At 50.0% G+C, this 14,624-nt stretch overlaps 5 protein-coding genes across 7 annotated transcripts; 2 read left to right on the plus strand and 3 right to left on the minus strand.

Moving 5' to 3' along the window:
* The first annotated feature begins 128 nt into the window (after window positions 1-128).
* On the plus strand, window positions 129-1,974 carry Ilp8 (Insulin-like peptide 8). The gene is made up of 3 exons (XM_001352399.4): window positions 129-343; window positions 1,079-1,277; window positions 1,511-1,974. The coding sequence occupies exons 1-3, from the start codon at window positions 332-334 to the stop codon at window positions 1,750-1,752; spliced, it is 453 nt and encodes a 150-aa protein (XP_001352435.3). The 5' UTR covers window positions 129-331; the 3' UTR covers window positions 1,753-1,974.
* LOC6899938 (uncharacterized) lies at window positions 1,898-4,228 on the minus strand. Of its 2 annotated transcripts, none has more exons than XM_033382965.1 (4): window positions 3,944-4,228; window positions 2,996-3,870; window positions 2,780-2,931; window positions 1,898-2,719 (listed from the first exon to the last, which is right to left on the minus strand). In XM_033382965.1, exons 2-4 carry the CDS (start codon window positions 3,686-3,688, stop codon window positions 2,089-2,091), a joined length of 1,476 nt encoding a protein of 491 aa, XP_033238856.1. In that variant the 5' UTR covers window positions 3,689-3,870; window positions 3,944-4,228; the 3' UTR covers window positions 1,898-2,088. The 2 variants fall into 2 exon arrangements, with proteins under 2 accessions (XP_033238856.1, XP_002135306.2); XM_002135270.3 differs by having other exon boundaries at window positions 2,996-3,875.
* A 375-nt stretch (window positions 4,229-4,603) lies between these two features.
* On the minus strand, window positions 4,604-7,172 carry Fit2 (Fermitin 2). 2 transcript variants are annotated; one of them, XM_001352400.4, is made up of 2 exons: window positions 6,989-7,172; window positions 4,604-6,909 (listed from the first exon to the last, which is right to left on the minus strand). In XM_001352400.4, the coding sequence occupies exon 2, from the start codon at window positions 6,786-6,788 to the stop codon at window positions 4,653-4,655; it is 2,136 nt and encodes a 711-aa protein (XP_001352436.2). In that variant the 5' UTR covers window positions 6,789-6,909; window positions 6,989-7,172; the 3' UTR covers window positions 4,604-4,652. The 2 variants fall into 2 exon arrangements, with proteins under 2 accessions (XP_001352436.2, XP_015043563.2); XM_015188077.2 differs by having other exon boundaries at window positions 4,604-6,912.
* A 206-nt stretch (window positions 7,173-7,378) lies between these two features.
* LOC4812053 (uncharacterized) lies at window positions 7,379-10,099 on the plus strand. The gene is made up of 5 exons (XM_001352401.4): window positions 7,379-7,722; window positions 7,782-8,267; window positions 8,343-8,568; window positions 8,639-9,532; window positions 9,606-10,099. Exons 1-5 carry the CDS (start codon window positions 7,652-7,654, stop codon window positions 9,864-9,866), a joined length of 1,938 nt encoding a protein of 645 aa, XP_001352437.4. The 5' UTR covers window positions 7,379-7,651; the 3' UTR covers window positions 9,867-10,099.
* Window positions 9,924-13,812, minus strand: LOC4812479 (ribosome biogenesis protein BMS1 homolog). Its single transcript, XM_001352402.4, has 2 exons — window positions 11,913-13,812; window positions 9,924-11,846 (listed from the first exon to the last, which is right to left on the minus strand). The coding sequence occupies exons 1-2, from the start codon at window positions 13,702-13,704 to the stop codon at window positions 10,144-10,146; spliced, it is 3,495 nt and encodes a 1,164-aa protein (XP_001352438.2). The 5' UTR covers window positions 13,705-13,812; the 3' UTR covers window positions 9,924-10,143.
* Window positions 13,813-14,624: the final 812 nt, after the last annotated feature.

Raw genomic sequence — 14,624 nt, forward strand, 5'->3', positions numbered from 1 at the left:
CGCAGCCGCAGCCGACTGCTCTTACTCTCACCCTTACTCAAGAGCAGCGTCGAGAACCTCAACCCCCCCCGGGGGCGCGGGTCCGTATTTATACTCGTATTTATATATAAATGCCGCTCGGCTTCGGATCGAGCGTGCATTGTGAGCTCGTTGCTTATCAGGTGACGGTCGGTGGTCGGGTTTGTACGATCAGAGAACACGCCAGTAAAAAAAGTTCGTTGTGCGATCTTTCCTTTGCTCGACAAATAATACGTATACGTATTGTGCCCCCTACCGAAGGAAGGGCTGTGATATATCAAAAAAGGAATAACTATTTATAAATCAACCAATCATGAATGCAAAGGTAAGCGAAATTTTTTCAAAAAATGGGGGATTGTAGAGCCAGAATACATTTTAATTAAATTAGTTGTGACCGTTGAATTTGAGTCCTGTCCCTAAATTTTTCTAATCCAACCTTCTCACATATTTATTAAACACATATCTTAATTATCGAGAAAAGTGGGTGTGTGCAAATGTGTAAATAATTCAGCTAAAAATATCAAAATTCGCGAATGCGCTTTTGTTCTGCCCCTCCCGGGGTTCCTCCAAGCATAATGCGCCAGATGATTCCGATTGGTATAAACAAATTGTCACCGCAAAATGCGGAAATGCCTACCTGACGGGGCGTACGTATTACATAATTTCCATTTCATCTCTTTGTAATATCAGGGAAGCTTCGGTCATTAAAAGCGGCAATTAAAATTTACCATTTGGCTGAGACGACTTGCAAATGCGCTCCAGTTTATGTTTAGGACTGAGCCGAGCTTTTGACCCACTTTATGGGTCGCATAAGCTGTCGCAGGGGAGGCGGCAGCAGTGAGACGTCACCACATCCCAGCTGTCGTCAGCCCAAAGTGGTTCATCCAGATGCGGTCCCCGATCCCTGATCCAGAGATACAGATACAGATGTTGTAACACTTAAATAACAAATCTCTGAGCGGCTGGAGCTGCAGCGTCATCCGATTTATAATTAGGCGGCGGAGGCCGTTTGGGATTTAATTTTGCACCATACACTCAAAGGTGTCTTTTTCTCTTGCAGTTCAATCTGTGCCGGTGGACACTGCTGGTGATCAGCGTATTCTGTCTGCTGAAGGAGTCCTCGGGCAGCTTTTGCTCCATGGAGAAGATGAAGACGGTCGCGATGGAGGCCTGCGAGCATCTATTTCAGCAGGACGAAGCTGCACGGCGGGACAAGCGGTCTATAGAGTACAGCCATCACCATCTGAATCGCCTGGGATGTAAGTATAAGTCAGATAAATCAGATTATTGACTGAATAAGGTCAGAGAGTCAGTCAACCCGACAATTGCATTCGGAACTGGCAAAAACACGTTTAAATTTGTAGACGGCCTGTCGGCAATGCTCGGGCATTTGCATAAAGCAGTTCCGATGCAAAACTTAACCGTTTTCAAGGCACAAGTTCAAGATCACTTTTCTCACACAATGTTTCCCATTTTTGTTCACTGTTCACAGACGGCAAACTGCACGACAAGCATCATTACATCACCCGGAGTAACTATCCCATGGGTGGCTATCTGAAAGTGAATCGTGACCATTACCGCCGTCTCAGCGAGCTGGATGTGGTGCCACGCTACAAGCCCAAGAAGATCCATCACGAAAAGAAGGAGCGCTTCAAGCGGGATCATGCCAGCAGCTCGTACAACAACATCTCCTACTGCTGCTTAAACAGCTGCAACGAGGAGTTCTTCTGCTAGTTCTTCTTCTCCATGGCCTCACTCCGTCCATTGCCTAGATTAGATTATACACCCACCCGACTACAAGACGCGCTAACTCTTATAGAGTTCGGTACCTTATACTTCCCCACCGTTGGAAGGGCCAAAATTCTTGCCACAGTATTTGTACATTTAAATAGATTTATATTTAATTTTTAAGACCAAAATATAGAATGACATTAAAAAAAAGGACACCATTTTTAATGCAATTATTCGCATCTCACAAGGCACTTGTACAGTGAACGCCATAAGTTTGAAACTCATCTAATGATCACATTTCCATTTACAGACAGACAAATACCTGAACAATTTAAGGAATCACAAAGCACTTATATAGTACGTTCCCCTGCAGACGGCACATTCATATTTGCTGCAGTTCCCCTCGTCGAGCGGCTGCAGGGAGTGAAAGTACTTGGAGATTACGTCCAAGATGTCCTGGCGATGACGCTCAAGGAAATCCACAGCAAAATCATCATAGGTGTGCACGCAGTGCATTAATATCCGATAGAGCACCGTCTCCGTGGAAACGAACGTGTTCAGAGTGCGGTCAATCGAGTCGATATTCTGTTCCACAAAGGTACGCGTCATTTCCATAAAAAGCTGCACCGCCTTATCGCTAAAGTATCGGGCCAAAGCGTCTAGCACGTCCGTGAGGTTGCCCAGACTGCTGATGTGCTCCACAAACTTACTGCCAAATTGAGTGCCCAGCATTTCCAGATTCAGGCGCATCTGTCCCCCACTGCCCAGGCTCACAAAATTGGGCAGCACAGTGGCGCCCAGGGCACCGACCATAGAAGCTCCTTGCGAAAGATGCGCATTGATCTTGTGCAAGCTGAGCAAGGCCTCCTTAAAGGGTATATCATTAAAGGTGCGCACAATGTCAAACTTTCCGCTGTCGGAGCCGTTATGCAGCTTTATGGACTCTTGCGAGATTTGCCTAACGACTTTTCTGCAAGATAATCGAACTCTATAACAGTGATCAAAAAAGGATGTGGTTTGTATTTCTTACCTGGTTTGATTGCGCAGCGCGCGCATCAATGTTGGTCTATTGCTCACCTTGGAAGCTATGCGGAGATTGTTAATGGAATGCGTGAATATAACCAGGCTCGAGGCAATCTGCAGAATATCCAGTTTAGACAAGGTCTGATCGTCGCCAACTTTCTGCAAAATGCAACAAGAAACTGCACTTAAATATCCAATGGCATCGCGACTGCAAGCAACTCACCAAATATAGGTCGTACACACCGTTGGCCACACCCGTGCCGGATATGACAATAGAAGACACATTGATGCCCTTCACGGCGAACTGAGCGGCACAGTTCACTTCGGTGCCCGCTGCGGCCACTCTGGACATAAGTCGGGTAGCTCCTGTGGCTCCCAGGCCGACCACACCCCCGGCCACGCCTAGCCATTGGCCCCGAGCTTCACTGTCCGTGATGGAAGTGGACTGACCATGCCGCACACGATCGTAAAGGCGGTTGGCCGAGCGCAAGGTACTATAGGCTGCCGTTGCAACGCCCACAGCAGTGGCGGCCAGAATGATGGGTCCGCCTACGGGAACCGCCAAGGCGGCAGCCACGGGGACACTTGCTACAAGGCTACCAACAGTGGCTACCTTGTCGCCGACATTGAGGATTCTGTGCCGCGCTCCAGACGCTGGCGTGGGATACACCATTAGCTGAACTTCGGCATCCTCGTCGTTGGTGATGGTATAAATGCCACGACTTGGAGCTATCATCATACCCTTGGGCAGAGTATTTCCGAAGACATACTTCTCCCAATTGGCATAGACCCGGCCGTGTTCGTCGATAAAGATCATGCAACATTCCTCGCTGTTTTCGCCCTTTATGCACTTGCGGGTGCGGAATACAGGATGGCAGCTATAGGTGGTGGACTGCAGGGCCAGCTCTGCATCCATTTCGGGCGTGACCAGCACGTAGATAATGGCCGAGAGCAGATTGCGGTTCGTGTACTTCCGCTGTAGCCACACATTTCGGAACAGTTGCTCGCGTTGCTTTGCCACCTTCCTGCTGTTTGTTGCCTCATTATCTAGGATCAGATTTTCGATCTTCTGCTTTAGCACTTCAGCCTGATCTGGGGCTAGTCTTTGGGGAATGCGGAGAGCATGAGTAATTAAGATTTTCTGTGCAATTGCATAATCCTATGTACGTACGAGTCCCAAATGATTTCCGAGCGCAGGGCGCTGCTTAGCCCAAAGTCCCGTTGCACATCGTAGGCCGAGCGCGTCATTTGCTTCTCTTCTGATTCTTTGCTGATGGAACCTCAGTGGCGCATCGAGCACATTCAAACATTAAAACGTAAATAAGACAACTATCAATTTAGTAAAATGTATCAAACTATAGTATAGAGAGTAAAAATATATTTTCCGACCGGGCAAAATTCGTTTCCACAACAACAAATTGTCGCGAGCCCTTCAACAGATGGCGCCAGACTACTTTAAGAATATTGCACCTCTGGCAGCAGGTACCTTTCGATAAGTAATCGATTAACCACAATGAGCGCCAAATTTTTTTTAAATTATAAGGTTTTATTTTATTTATTTTCTTAAAAGTTAGTTATACAAAAACATTGCTAAGGCCACGGTTAAGTCTGTTTAGAGTTAGGAAGGCTAAAGAGCCTTTGGCAAGCGATATTTTTTGGTTAAAAATCATCAACAAGATTAGTTTAAAACGAATTAAACATTAAGAAAAACGTACATACATGTATTGCATTGAAATTGTGAGTCTATCAGTTGTTTAGGCGCGGACCGAAAGTAGCTTAAACGTTAAGAATAGGGCACACCATATGGCCACTTGACAACAATAATAGTTTGCTTTTTATACAAAAAAAAAACACCAGCAAACAATGAACACAACACTCGTCTATGACCAACCACCTGTGAGTTTGTGGAAGAGTTCCTCATTCAGGGTTTGGTTATTGTCCTTGGAGCGCATCGACATAAAAATGTAGCCGCCAATAAACTCATGGACAACCTTGCAGTCCGCCGAGTGACAAGAGAAGACCACATTCTCGTCTTGGAACTGAATCATCATGCACTTGATGTTCCAGTTGACATTCCAGGCCTTCATGTTGTTGTAGCGCCAGGTCTTGATGTGATCCCCAGAGCTCAGGTCCATGCGCATAATTCGATTCTGGGCCACTCCCAGCAGCTCCTCCTTCTTGTGGCCGTCAAACTTGATGATAAAGAGAGTGACGCCAAAGTCCGGCAGAGACTGCCAGGCCTGTATGTACTTCAGCTTCGACTCGAGCAGATTCAGCTCCCTCACATTGGCATGGGCCTCCAGTATACGCTGCACAGCCTTGCCGGACAGCTTCCGATTCATTTTGGGGGATAGATAGTCCACCGGCTCGACGGAGCGTGGATCAATGTTCACATGCACGCCATGCACCGGGCGCTGCATCTGTAGCAGCGAGAGTATGCTATCTACCTCACTCTCATATGAGCTGTCGGCCAGCGAGCGGCCCTTGGCCGCCAGGCGACAGGCAGCCATCCATTTCGCATACTGCTGCTCGTTCTCACAGCGCACCCAGACCTCGGTGTTGGGACCGTTTCTGCCCTCCGGGGAAACCTCCAGACGTATGGCATACTTCCCCTGTGACAGGTTGACGTCCGGTGTGACCTCGCATCCCTTCAAATTGATGCTGATGGCTGGGGCCTGGCGTCGGGACTCCTCGGCACTCTTGTAAAGATGCAAATGTAGATCCCGGTAAGTGAAGAAGTAACGCTTAAAACCCCTCAGCGTGAAGCGCTGTGGCTTCAGATAACGCAAATAATCCGACAGTTCCGGAATGCGAGTGATATTTAGAGCGTCGCCACCGGCATTCGGTCCCTCCAGTGTGATCTGCAGCTCCTTGAGGGCCGAATCTATTTCATCGTCATCGTTTTCCTGGCTGGACGTCTCTATGCCCGAGTCGACGGCACTCGTGGGCAAGGCATCCACGTGATGGTTGACCTGAAACTGCAGGGCGGCAAACATCAGACTCTCCTCCTCGGTGCAGTCCAGCTCCTCGTTCAGAATGCTCCACTTGGCCTGCTCGTACAGCTGGTTGATGCGCACCTGATCGTATTTGGGATTCAGGTCAAAGAAGGTAAAGTACTTGAAGCGCAGGCGCAGCGTGTCGTACTCGCGTATGCCCTGCTCCATTATGGACAGCGAAGAGTCCAGCCAGCCGACATTGAGGCGCGCCTTCTCCACCAGCGACTTGGGACGCAGTAATTGGGCTCGCACATCGGCACAGGGCGTCGGTGGAGAGCTGGCCAAGTTCTCCTGGAAATCCCCCAAACTTGAGGAGGAAGAATCGTACGTGGCATAGCCAATCTGACTCTGCTTCCATGTTCCAGGCGATGGCGAGGCCATAGGCGAGCGTCGGCTGTGATTGTGCGGCGATAGTGGGGCGCAAAAGAACATGCCCGGTGCGGAGGGCTTGTCCAGGCTGCCAGTGCTTCCTCCATCCGCATGGAAGGCGGCATTGATGGGCACAAACGAGTTGGTGTCCGCAGCAGGGTGCAGATATGTGGTGCCATCTGGCTCAGCGATGGGCACCCGCTTCTGATGCGGCACCTGAGCGAAGTTCTTTTTCAGATGCTCCGCCTCCAGGGGCTTACAGAGCGACAGCTCCTCCGGGTAACGGATCTCCAGCTGCTTGCAGAGATTAACCACAGCAGCAAAGGTTTTCACGGAATAGTCCACGCGACAGTCCAAATACCGCAGGTCCGGCAGCTGCACCCGCAGAATCTTGTGCATGGGGGTGAAGTGGAGCAGGCTGTCCGCCTGGACGCCGCACTGATCCAGCGTAGCGCGTGTCCGGTTAAGCCAAATGTTCCTGGCGGGCCACCACAGGGCATGGTCGGACCAGTCCTTGGGATTCTCTGGGTCCACAAGCTGCAGCATTATGCCCCCGATATGCTGATCCCCGCGCACGCGCATAGTGCGCTCCAGCGATAGATCCGTGATGAATATGCGCAGGTTCCATGAGTTTTCGCCGACGTGGATCATTTTGCCAAAGAATTTTCCGCACAATGACGTCAGATGGTCGCCCTAATGCGCTTGTGCTCAATCTGTCTGTCTGCGTCCTTGTGGGGGCGCCTACGAGCAAGAGCCAATTTTCGATTCGGGCCTACTAAAAAGAGAATCACGACACAGATGTTCACTTAATTGACATTTTTTGGGTGGTGATGCAATGTACGGGCACTCACTTCAATGCGGGCACGTTGCATATGCCGTAATACTTCCGGATGCGAGTAATTGCATTGATCGATTTCACTTGAATCTCGAATAAATGGAGCAATTAAAGAAAATTCATTGAAAAAGAAAGCGCCTCCGATTCGGTGGAACTGCCAACTCGTTTTTAAATGGTGGCACTAATTTGGTATTTTAGCGAGCTGGCAGCACGCCTGCCTGTAAATAACTCGAAAAATAACGGAAAATGTTTAATTTGTTTTCAATTTGAATGGAACACAAAATATAATGAGTTTGTTTTCAATTTAAAATTTTAGATAAATGATTCTTTAAATCCTGGGATGGCTACTCACTCATCGATGCCCATCGATAAGCAGCCACCCTGCCTTGCCTTGCCTTGCCATGACAACCACTTCCAAGGCCCGACCAAAGTAGGCCCGGCCCTCAAACAGCACAGCAATCTAGGCGTCGAGACTCGAAACAAACAATAAACAATCATTACATTCGTAACCACAGCAGCAAGCGGTCAGTTTTCAGAAACATTTAAACATCGTCTCGAACCGGCTTGCCAACTTCCCACAAAAAAATAAATACGTATAGCATTAAACAAATAAATCAACAGGAACCATCAATCGCTGAATCCATCGGTACATCTCTTGAGAGTGCTGCACAGGCATTAAATGGTATCACCGCGCAAGCCGGAATTTTCGGTTAAATCAGCACGCCGGCAGTCGGCAGAAAAACAGATGGCGTGAGTAAAGACGACACCCTACACTCTCCTCCACACTCCTCTATTTCGTGGTGTTGCAGTTCTTCGGCAAAGAGCTGCGAGAGCTTGTTCTCGGCCAGCTCCCGGGAGTCGGCCAGCCACGTCTACCAGCGCAAGCCGAACCCACGCGGGGGTATGAAGAACTCTGGCATCCGCCAGCCCTCGATGGTGGCCAACAACAGTGAGATCCACCAGCGCGTGATGTCCGCGCGTAATTTGCGAGCGAAGACGTTTCAAAATCAGCTAGCTGATGCCCACACAGAGATTGCCAATCTAGCACACGAGAATCGCATGCTGCGCACACTCCACAAGAGGCAGACCTCGGCTTTAAACAAATACGAATCAAACAATGCAGAGCTGCCGCAGCTGCTGCACTCGCATGCGGAGGAACTGCGTGTCTGGCAGACCAAGCACCGCAATCTGCAGGCCAACAACAAGGATCTCGAGCAAAAGTTAAAGCAGAAGGAGGCCCTCATACTAACGCTGAGTGACCAAAACAAGCACTACAGCCAACTCAACAAGGACAGGTAGGGTGCACTGCGAGTCTGTTTCGCTTTGAGCACTTTTTTCTATCTTTGATTTATGTGTCATGTGTCTTAAAGGAACCTCGATGAACGCCAGAAGCTGCAAGAGAAGGTGCGTTCCCTGGAGCAGCGCATAGAGGAAAAGGACAACGACATTAAGCTAATGGCGCGCAAGGTGCAGCTGGAATCGAAGAACTTCCGCCAGCAGCTGCTCAACGAACAGAAAAAGTCCAAGGAGCTGATGCTCAAACTGGAGAAGTCCAGGCTCGAGATCAGTGGCTACCGCAAGCTGGAGGAGTACACAGTGAGTCCAACAATTCAGCATTTCTATAGATCATTGTCTCATCTGGTCATCTGGGATCACACCCACACAGCTCGGCACTGATAAGGTCAATCCCATGTCCTCCGGGCGTCGCACCAAATTAAGTGGAGTAGTCGAGGAGCCGGACAAGATTGACAAGCTGGAGAAATCGCTGGAAATGCTGGACAAGGCCATTGAGAAGAACAACCACAGCGAATTCCACGCCCTCACAGATGTCCTAGAGTCGGAATCCCTGTACGACTTTGAGAAGGACGACAACGAGGTTGGCCCCAAGAGTGCGCCAGGGACTCCTACCAAGGAGCAACCCATCAAATTTCCAGGAGTGCGGGCTAAAGCTGGCGTCGGCTTGTCCAAACTGACGCTGCCCCCAGCAACCAGTCCATCCAAATTGGGCGCCACATCGAGCACTCGCTCCACCCTGAGCCATCTGGTGTCGGCCCAGAGCAAGTCTCCGCTGAGCAAGTCTCCGCTGAGCAAGTCTCCACTGATAGGCAAACCATCCAACAATCGATTGCGAGCCGGAGCTGGTGCGGGAACAGGAGCTGTAATGGGTGTCAAGAATGGTAGTATGAAAACTGGCGGATCGTCAATCAAGCGCCGTGAGCAGGCTGGAAGCATGTCCAAGACCTCGTCTGCCGAGGGACGCCAGCAGAAGGGAAAGCAGTCGCCATTGAAGTCCTTGGATTTCGACTATGATGATGAATTCGAGAACGCCTTGGAGAACGATGAGGAGGAAGATACTTACGCCATGATGTCCAAGATATGTGCAGTAGATGACGACGACAATGATCCTGAAAATGATGCCGAAGAGAATGCGAATGAGATTAGTCTTGTGGAGTACGGGTCGTACTTGGACCCGAAGGACACTCCCGACGACATGTTGGACGATATGCTGGAAGAGGACGAGTTCGCCGAGGGCAAGAATTCAATTGGCAGCGAAGATGATGTGAGCATAAACCCTAACCCTCCCTAAGCTAATCCCAGCTAGTTCTCATCCTCAAACTCTATCTATTGTTCAGGAAAGTGCACGTGCACCGCGCGTCAAGGAGAGCGTGTCTAGCCTACGCAAACAGATATCGGACGACTACAAGGAGCGCGAGAGCTTCCTGAAGACCTTCTGCCGCCAGGCCTCGGGCAACAATATGCGCGACGATCCACAGATGAAGAAGCGCAACAGCATTGCTACAGGGGCGGCCTCCAGTAATCACTTGAGCGGCAGTCGCAAGCATGCCTTGCTCGCTGCCTTCAAGACCATCGACGATAACAAGAGCCAAGATTAAAAAACAACAGACACACACCCACACACACACATACCCCTCAGTTAATTTAGTTTCGAGTTCCAGTTAGTTACCCAAGCGGTGTTGAGTTACATGTATATTTTTTAGAATAAATTTTTGCATTGCGCCTGCCGCTGGAGCAGCTGCAGCAGCCGACGCTGTACTAGACAGTCCTCTGGGCGTAGTCACCAGTTGCTGCAGCTGCTCCAGTCGGCCAGTGTAAATTGTGAACCAAATGTCTCTGTGTTTCGTTCTTTACAACTTTATATTTTGTTGGATCTCATTTTGTCTGCTTGCCGCGCACTTTACTGATGGCCCTGGAGACTTTCTTGCGCAGCTCCTTCTGGCGCTTCATCTTGGATGCCTCCTCGGATTTCTTCTTCTCGCGGAACTTCTTCATTCGCTCCCGGGTTTCCAGGCGATCCCTATTCTTCTTGTCCTTGTAGTTCGTCGTGATCATTTTCATCATTTTGGCCACCTTCTGCTCGTACGGCGAGTTGATGACCGCCACTCGCTCCAGCGACTTTTTAGCGTGTTCCGGCGCCATCTTGGGCTTGTCCTTGTAGGGAAGGGCGCGCTGCAGTGCCTTAGGTATAGTCAGGGGACGGAAGATCTTCTCCTTGCGTGTGATCTCTTTGTACATGCTGTCCAGCTGGGCCTCGTTCTGTAGGGCGCGCTCACGCTTTAGTGTTCCCAGGGTCTTCATTCCCTGCCAGTGGCTCTTCTGCTCCGGCGGCAGCAGCAGAGACGTGATGGGGGCATAGAACCGAGGAACCTCCACCCGAAACCAGGTGCGGCAAAACACAATATCGCTCAGCAGGATCTTGTCCTCAAAGGTGGCTCTGTAGGAGCCTTCGGGCGTGTGGTGGGCCTTCTTGATCTGTCCTCGAATGCCGGAGACCGTCTTGATTTTGGCTCCCTCGAACTTGGCCACTTCCAGCGAGGAATTGAACATGTCCTTGACAAAAGCGGTCTTCTTGTAGATCTTGAACGGATGTCCCACCAGCTTGAGCTTCTTCATGATCTGCGAGGACTTGTCCAGCTCGGTGACACACCCCGTGGCGGCAATCCGGAAGCCCAACCGCTTCATCTCATCCTGATCCTGACGCACCGTCTGCAGGGCCAGGAACCCCGTATTCTGAGGCGTGATCGGACCCCAGAAGGTCATGCTGCAGGTGACATGATTGGGCGTGTACTTCAGATAGCGATGCCGGAAGTTATCCTCCACCTTGGCGTAAATGGCGACCGTCTGGAAGCGGCGCCAACCCATCGAAACGATGAGCGGATCTCCCGTCTTGAGAATCTTCTTGTACCAGCGATGCTTCTTCACCTTACAGTTGACATAGCCCACATTCTCCTCGGTCATGTTGAGGGCACCCACCAACACCGGGTAGCTGGCATCGAAGTGCTCCACAAATTCCGCTGGAATTGTTTTAAAGCCCAGCCGGACATACAGCCCGGGCCGATAGCCCTCGATCTGGATGCGAAACTCGTTGTCCAGGTGCGCGAATTCGCTCTTGTTTAGCTCGCTCTGTTTCTGGGCATCCGCCTTGAGGTCCTCGTAAAAGGAGTGATCGCCGGTGATGCGGCCAGTCTCCTCCTCGCCGCCCTTCTCCCCCGTGTTGTCGTACTCCGCATCGAATTTTGCCTTCAGCTTCAGTTTCTTGGCCATCAGATCAGCCTTTGTTAGGTTTTCCTCCTCCACGCGAGTCATCTTTCGCTTGCCGCTGGCCGAGGATTCCTGTGGCTTGGCTTCCTCCTTATCGGAGTCGTCTGCATCCTCTGGCTTGCTCTTGGGCTTGCCGCTATGCTGCTCACCGGTTTCAAGATCCTCAAAGTCACCGTACACCTCGCTGTCGGCATCGCTCATGTCGTCCATCTTGAGCAGGTTCTCTGCATCCTCGGAGGCCTTCCATTTGCCTGTCACGAAGCAGTTCTTGATCAGCAGCTTGTTGTCCTCGCTCAGCCAATCCCGAGTGGCATCTGAAAAAAGGGAAATAGTTGCCATTTAAATAGGTTTTCAACGTGGAATAATGTCTACCCCCTTACCACCCTGATACTCAAAGAAGCAGCGCTCTTCCTTGTCCCGTATGTCTTTGTCCTTTAGCTGTTCACTTTGCTTCTTGGCGGCCACTCGGAACAGTCCGCCCAGCTCTTCATCGGAGTCGTTAGCATCCTCCTGGTCTCCCTGGTCCTCTCTGCTCCTCTCGCTCTGATTGTAGACGCCATAGACGAGGCGCATCAGATTCTTGGACTCCGAGTGACGCTGCAGGAAGGCATCGCGTGCCTTTTGGGCCAAATTCGTTTTCCAGCTCATGTTGCTGGCCAGAACGCGGGCCTCCTCATCGTCCTCCGTTTCGGAGCCAGTCGGGATATTGCCCAGGCTCTGATACTCTTCATCGCCAGAGGAGCCATCTTCACTGTCTGCTGCCTGCCCGTCCGCATCCTCATCTTCATCGCTGTTCTCGCCGCGCCAATCATTGGAATCAAATTCTTCCTCCTCCTCATCATCAGAGGCAGCTGCCTCCAGGCCGGAATCTTCGCCCTCGTCGTCTTCGCTGTCGCTGCTTTCTGCCGCTTCGTCATCGCTGCGGAAATCCTTCGATTTGATGGGTGCACCATCGGAGAAGAGGCGGAATTCCTGCTGCTCCATCTGCTGGTCCATGGTGGCTTTCTTGTCGATCAGCTTGTTGACCAGCTCCTCCTGCTCGGTGGCCTCGGCACTCTTCTCCTTGTGCGAGTGCGAATGCGAGCCCTGCAGCTCAATGTAGACGGCATCCTTGTCGTAGACAATGCCACCCACACCCGACATGGGTGCGTACAGGAGACGTTCCTTCTCCAGTAGACTGCGTTTTTTTTCGGTGCCAGGCAGGGGACAGGGATCGGGTATCACGCTCAGCTCATCGATGCGTGCATCCCCCAGCCCGGCAATGTGCACCATATGCTCCTGCTTCAGCGGCACTCCGCGCACATAGCCATAGAGCACCACCTCGCGGTCGCATTTGGGATTGCGGCGCACCTGATCCGTATTGGTGACATCCTCCATGCGGTCCACCAGCAGGTAGCTGTGGGCCCCGCGCCACTGCAGCGGTCGGAACTTCATTACGGATATGAAGCGGCCCAGGTTCTTAATCTCGTTACGCAGATACTCGCCGTGCAGCAAGCCGGAGAGGTAGAAGAGCTTGGCCCCATCATACACCTCCGTCCAGAAGCGGTGCTTCAGCTCCTTCTTGCGCTTGCGCAGCTGCTTGGGATTCTTGATCATGTCCAGGTGGGTGAGCACGCCCATGATCTTGGGCATGCCGTGCACCTGGCATATGTTGAGGAACTCGAAGATCTCCATCTCGAAGCCGTAGCTGGCGTCGCAGAGGAGCAACACCAGATCCGCGCACTTGGCCACATCGATCATCGAGTTCACGTCGTTGTTGCACTCCAGCAGGGTTATTCGTCGCTTCTTCGAGGTCACAATGGTGATTGGACCCTTGATCTCGGTCACATTGGTGCGGGTGAAGGTCTTGATTAGGTCCTTGATCACCGTCGTCTTGCCCACCTTTGGGGGACCCACGACGGCAATCAGCACCGGCGGCGGCTCATCGGGCGTCTGGTCCACCACAGGTATGTGCTGTTTCTTGGCGGTAAGATCCTCCTTGCGTCGAAAGTTTCGCTCTGCACGCTGAGCCGAATTGATGGCAAAAGCCTTGGGATTCCGCTGCCTGGCCGTCAGCTCGGGTTCCTTTTGATTTGAGTCTAGTTTGGCCTTTACCTTCTTCTTGTCCGCCTTCACGCCGGATTGGCGGGCGCGGTGCTGCTTGCGCTTGTCCTGGCCGGCGTCGTCGGCCATTGTTACAGCGGTTAAACTAAAGAAAATGTAATTATTTGGCTGTTTACGCGCTGCACGTGTTGAACAGTGTGACCGTATTATCGAATAATTGTTATTTTTTTGATTTTGATATTCGCTTTAGTATAACCAGCTATTACTAGACCCTCAGCACAACCGACAATCTAATCAATTGTATGAAATGGCTAAGTATTCCCTTTTATTGGATGGTTTAAAAAAAAGGGTTTAAAAAATAGGGTTCAAAAATTTTCAATTTGTACATGGCAACTACACGGTAACAACGTAATTGGTACATTTGTACTACATATTTATGGCGTATGGATATTTTTTCTACCCTATTTTTTTAAATTAATATTAAAATTCTGCTTTCAAAGCTGTCACTTTTTGCTTTTAATAATATAAAACAGATAATCATTTGCACTAATCATTACATGCATCGTCGTCACTCTTTCCTTCGGGCACTTTCCTGGGCATTTTGGAAGAGCATTGTTTTCCCGCTCAAAATTATCGAAACTGATTTTTTCTCATTGACTTTGACCTGAAATATTTTTAGTCTTAGATCTATTTCTTATATTGGTTTTGAATTAATATACCTCCGAGAAATACGTACATACATATGTATATGATATGTATATACCATTCTATACCAAAAAATGTATGAAATACACCAAAAATATACCGAAGGCTATATTTATTGTATACTGTAAATTGCGCGCCAAGATTGAATTGAATTGAATGCAATCCACCGAATACTCAATAAAAACCTGCGCTGGAAGTTTCTACACCTTATTTTCTTTAATATCCCTTTAATAATGAAATTTAATTCATTGATGAAAGATAGTTGTGACTGCCGGGACTCTTCCACATTAAATTTAATTCATTCAATATTATAACAAAAATCACACGAATCGCCGTCACGATTT

Source organism: Drosophila pseudoobscura, chromosome X (genome assembly GCF_009870125.1).
Source record: "Drosophila pseudoobscura strain MV-25-SWS-2005 chromosome X, UCI_Dpse_MV25, whole genome shotgun sequence".
Taxonomy (NCBI): domain Eukaryota; kingdom Metazoa; phylum Arthropoda; class Insecta; order Diptera; family Drosophilidae; genus Drosophila; species Drosophila pseudoobscura.

What these genes read in the sequence shown, in the direction of transcription:
- Ilp8 (XM_001352399.4), top strand. An exon ending in CCATCTGAATCGCCTGGGAT is followed by an intron (nt 1,278 to 1,510) that starts GTAAGTATAAGT and finishes CACTGTTCACAG; the next exon opens with ACGGCAAACTGCACGACAAG.
- LOC6899938 (XM_002135270.3), bottom strand. Translation starts at nt 4,020, where the DNA reads ATGACGCGCTCGGCCTACGATGTGCAACGGGACTTTGGGCTAAGCAGC. An exon ending in TCGGAAATCATTTGGGACTC is followed by an intron (nt 3,876 to 3,943) that starts GTACGTACATAG and finishes CATTCCCCAAAG; the next exon opens with ACTAGCCCCAGATCAGGCTG. An exon ending in GCGCTGCGCAATCAAACCAG is followed by an intron (nt 2,720 to 2,779) that starts GTAAGAAATACA and finishes ATTATCTTGCAG; the next exon opens with AAAAGTCGTTAGGCAAATCT.
- Fit2 (XM_001352400.4), bottom strand. Translation starts at nt 6,788, where the DNA reads ATGATCCACGTCGGCGAAAACTCATGGAACCTGCGCATATTCATCACG.
- LOC4812053 (XM_001352401.4), top strand. Translation starts at nt 7,652, where the DNA reads ATGGTATCACCGCGCAAGCCGGAATTTTCGGTTAAATCAGCACGCCGG. An exon ending in GCAAGCTGGAGGAGTACACA is followed by an intron (nt 8,569 to 8,638) that starts GTGAGTCCAACA and finishes ACACCCACACAG; the next exon opens with CTCGGCACTGATAAGGTCAA. An exon ending in CAATTGGCAGCGAAGATGAT is followed by an intron (nt 9,533 to 9,605) that starts GTGAGCATAAAC and finishes TCTATTGTTCAG; the next exon opens with GAAAGTGCACGTGCACCGCG.
- LOC4812479 (XM_001352402.4), bottom strand. Translation starts at nt 13,704, where the DNA reads ATGGCCGACGACGCCGGCCAGGACAAGCGCAAGCAGCACCGCGCCCGC. An exon ending in CTTCTTTGAGTATCAGGGTG is followed by an intron (nt 11,847 to 11,912) that starts GTAAGGGGGTAG and finishes CCCTTTTTTCAG; the next exon opens with ATGCCACTCGGGATTGGCTG.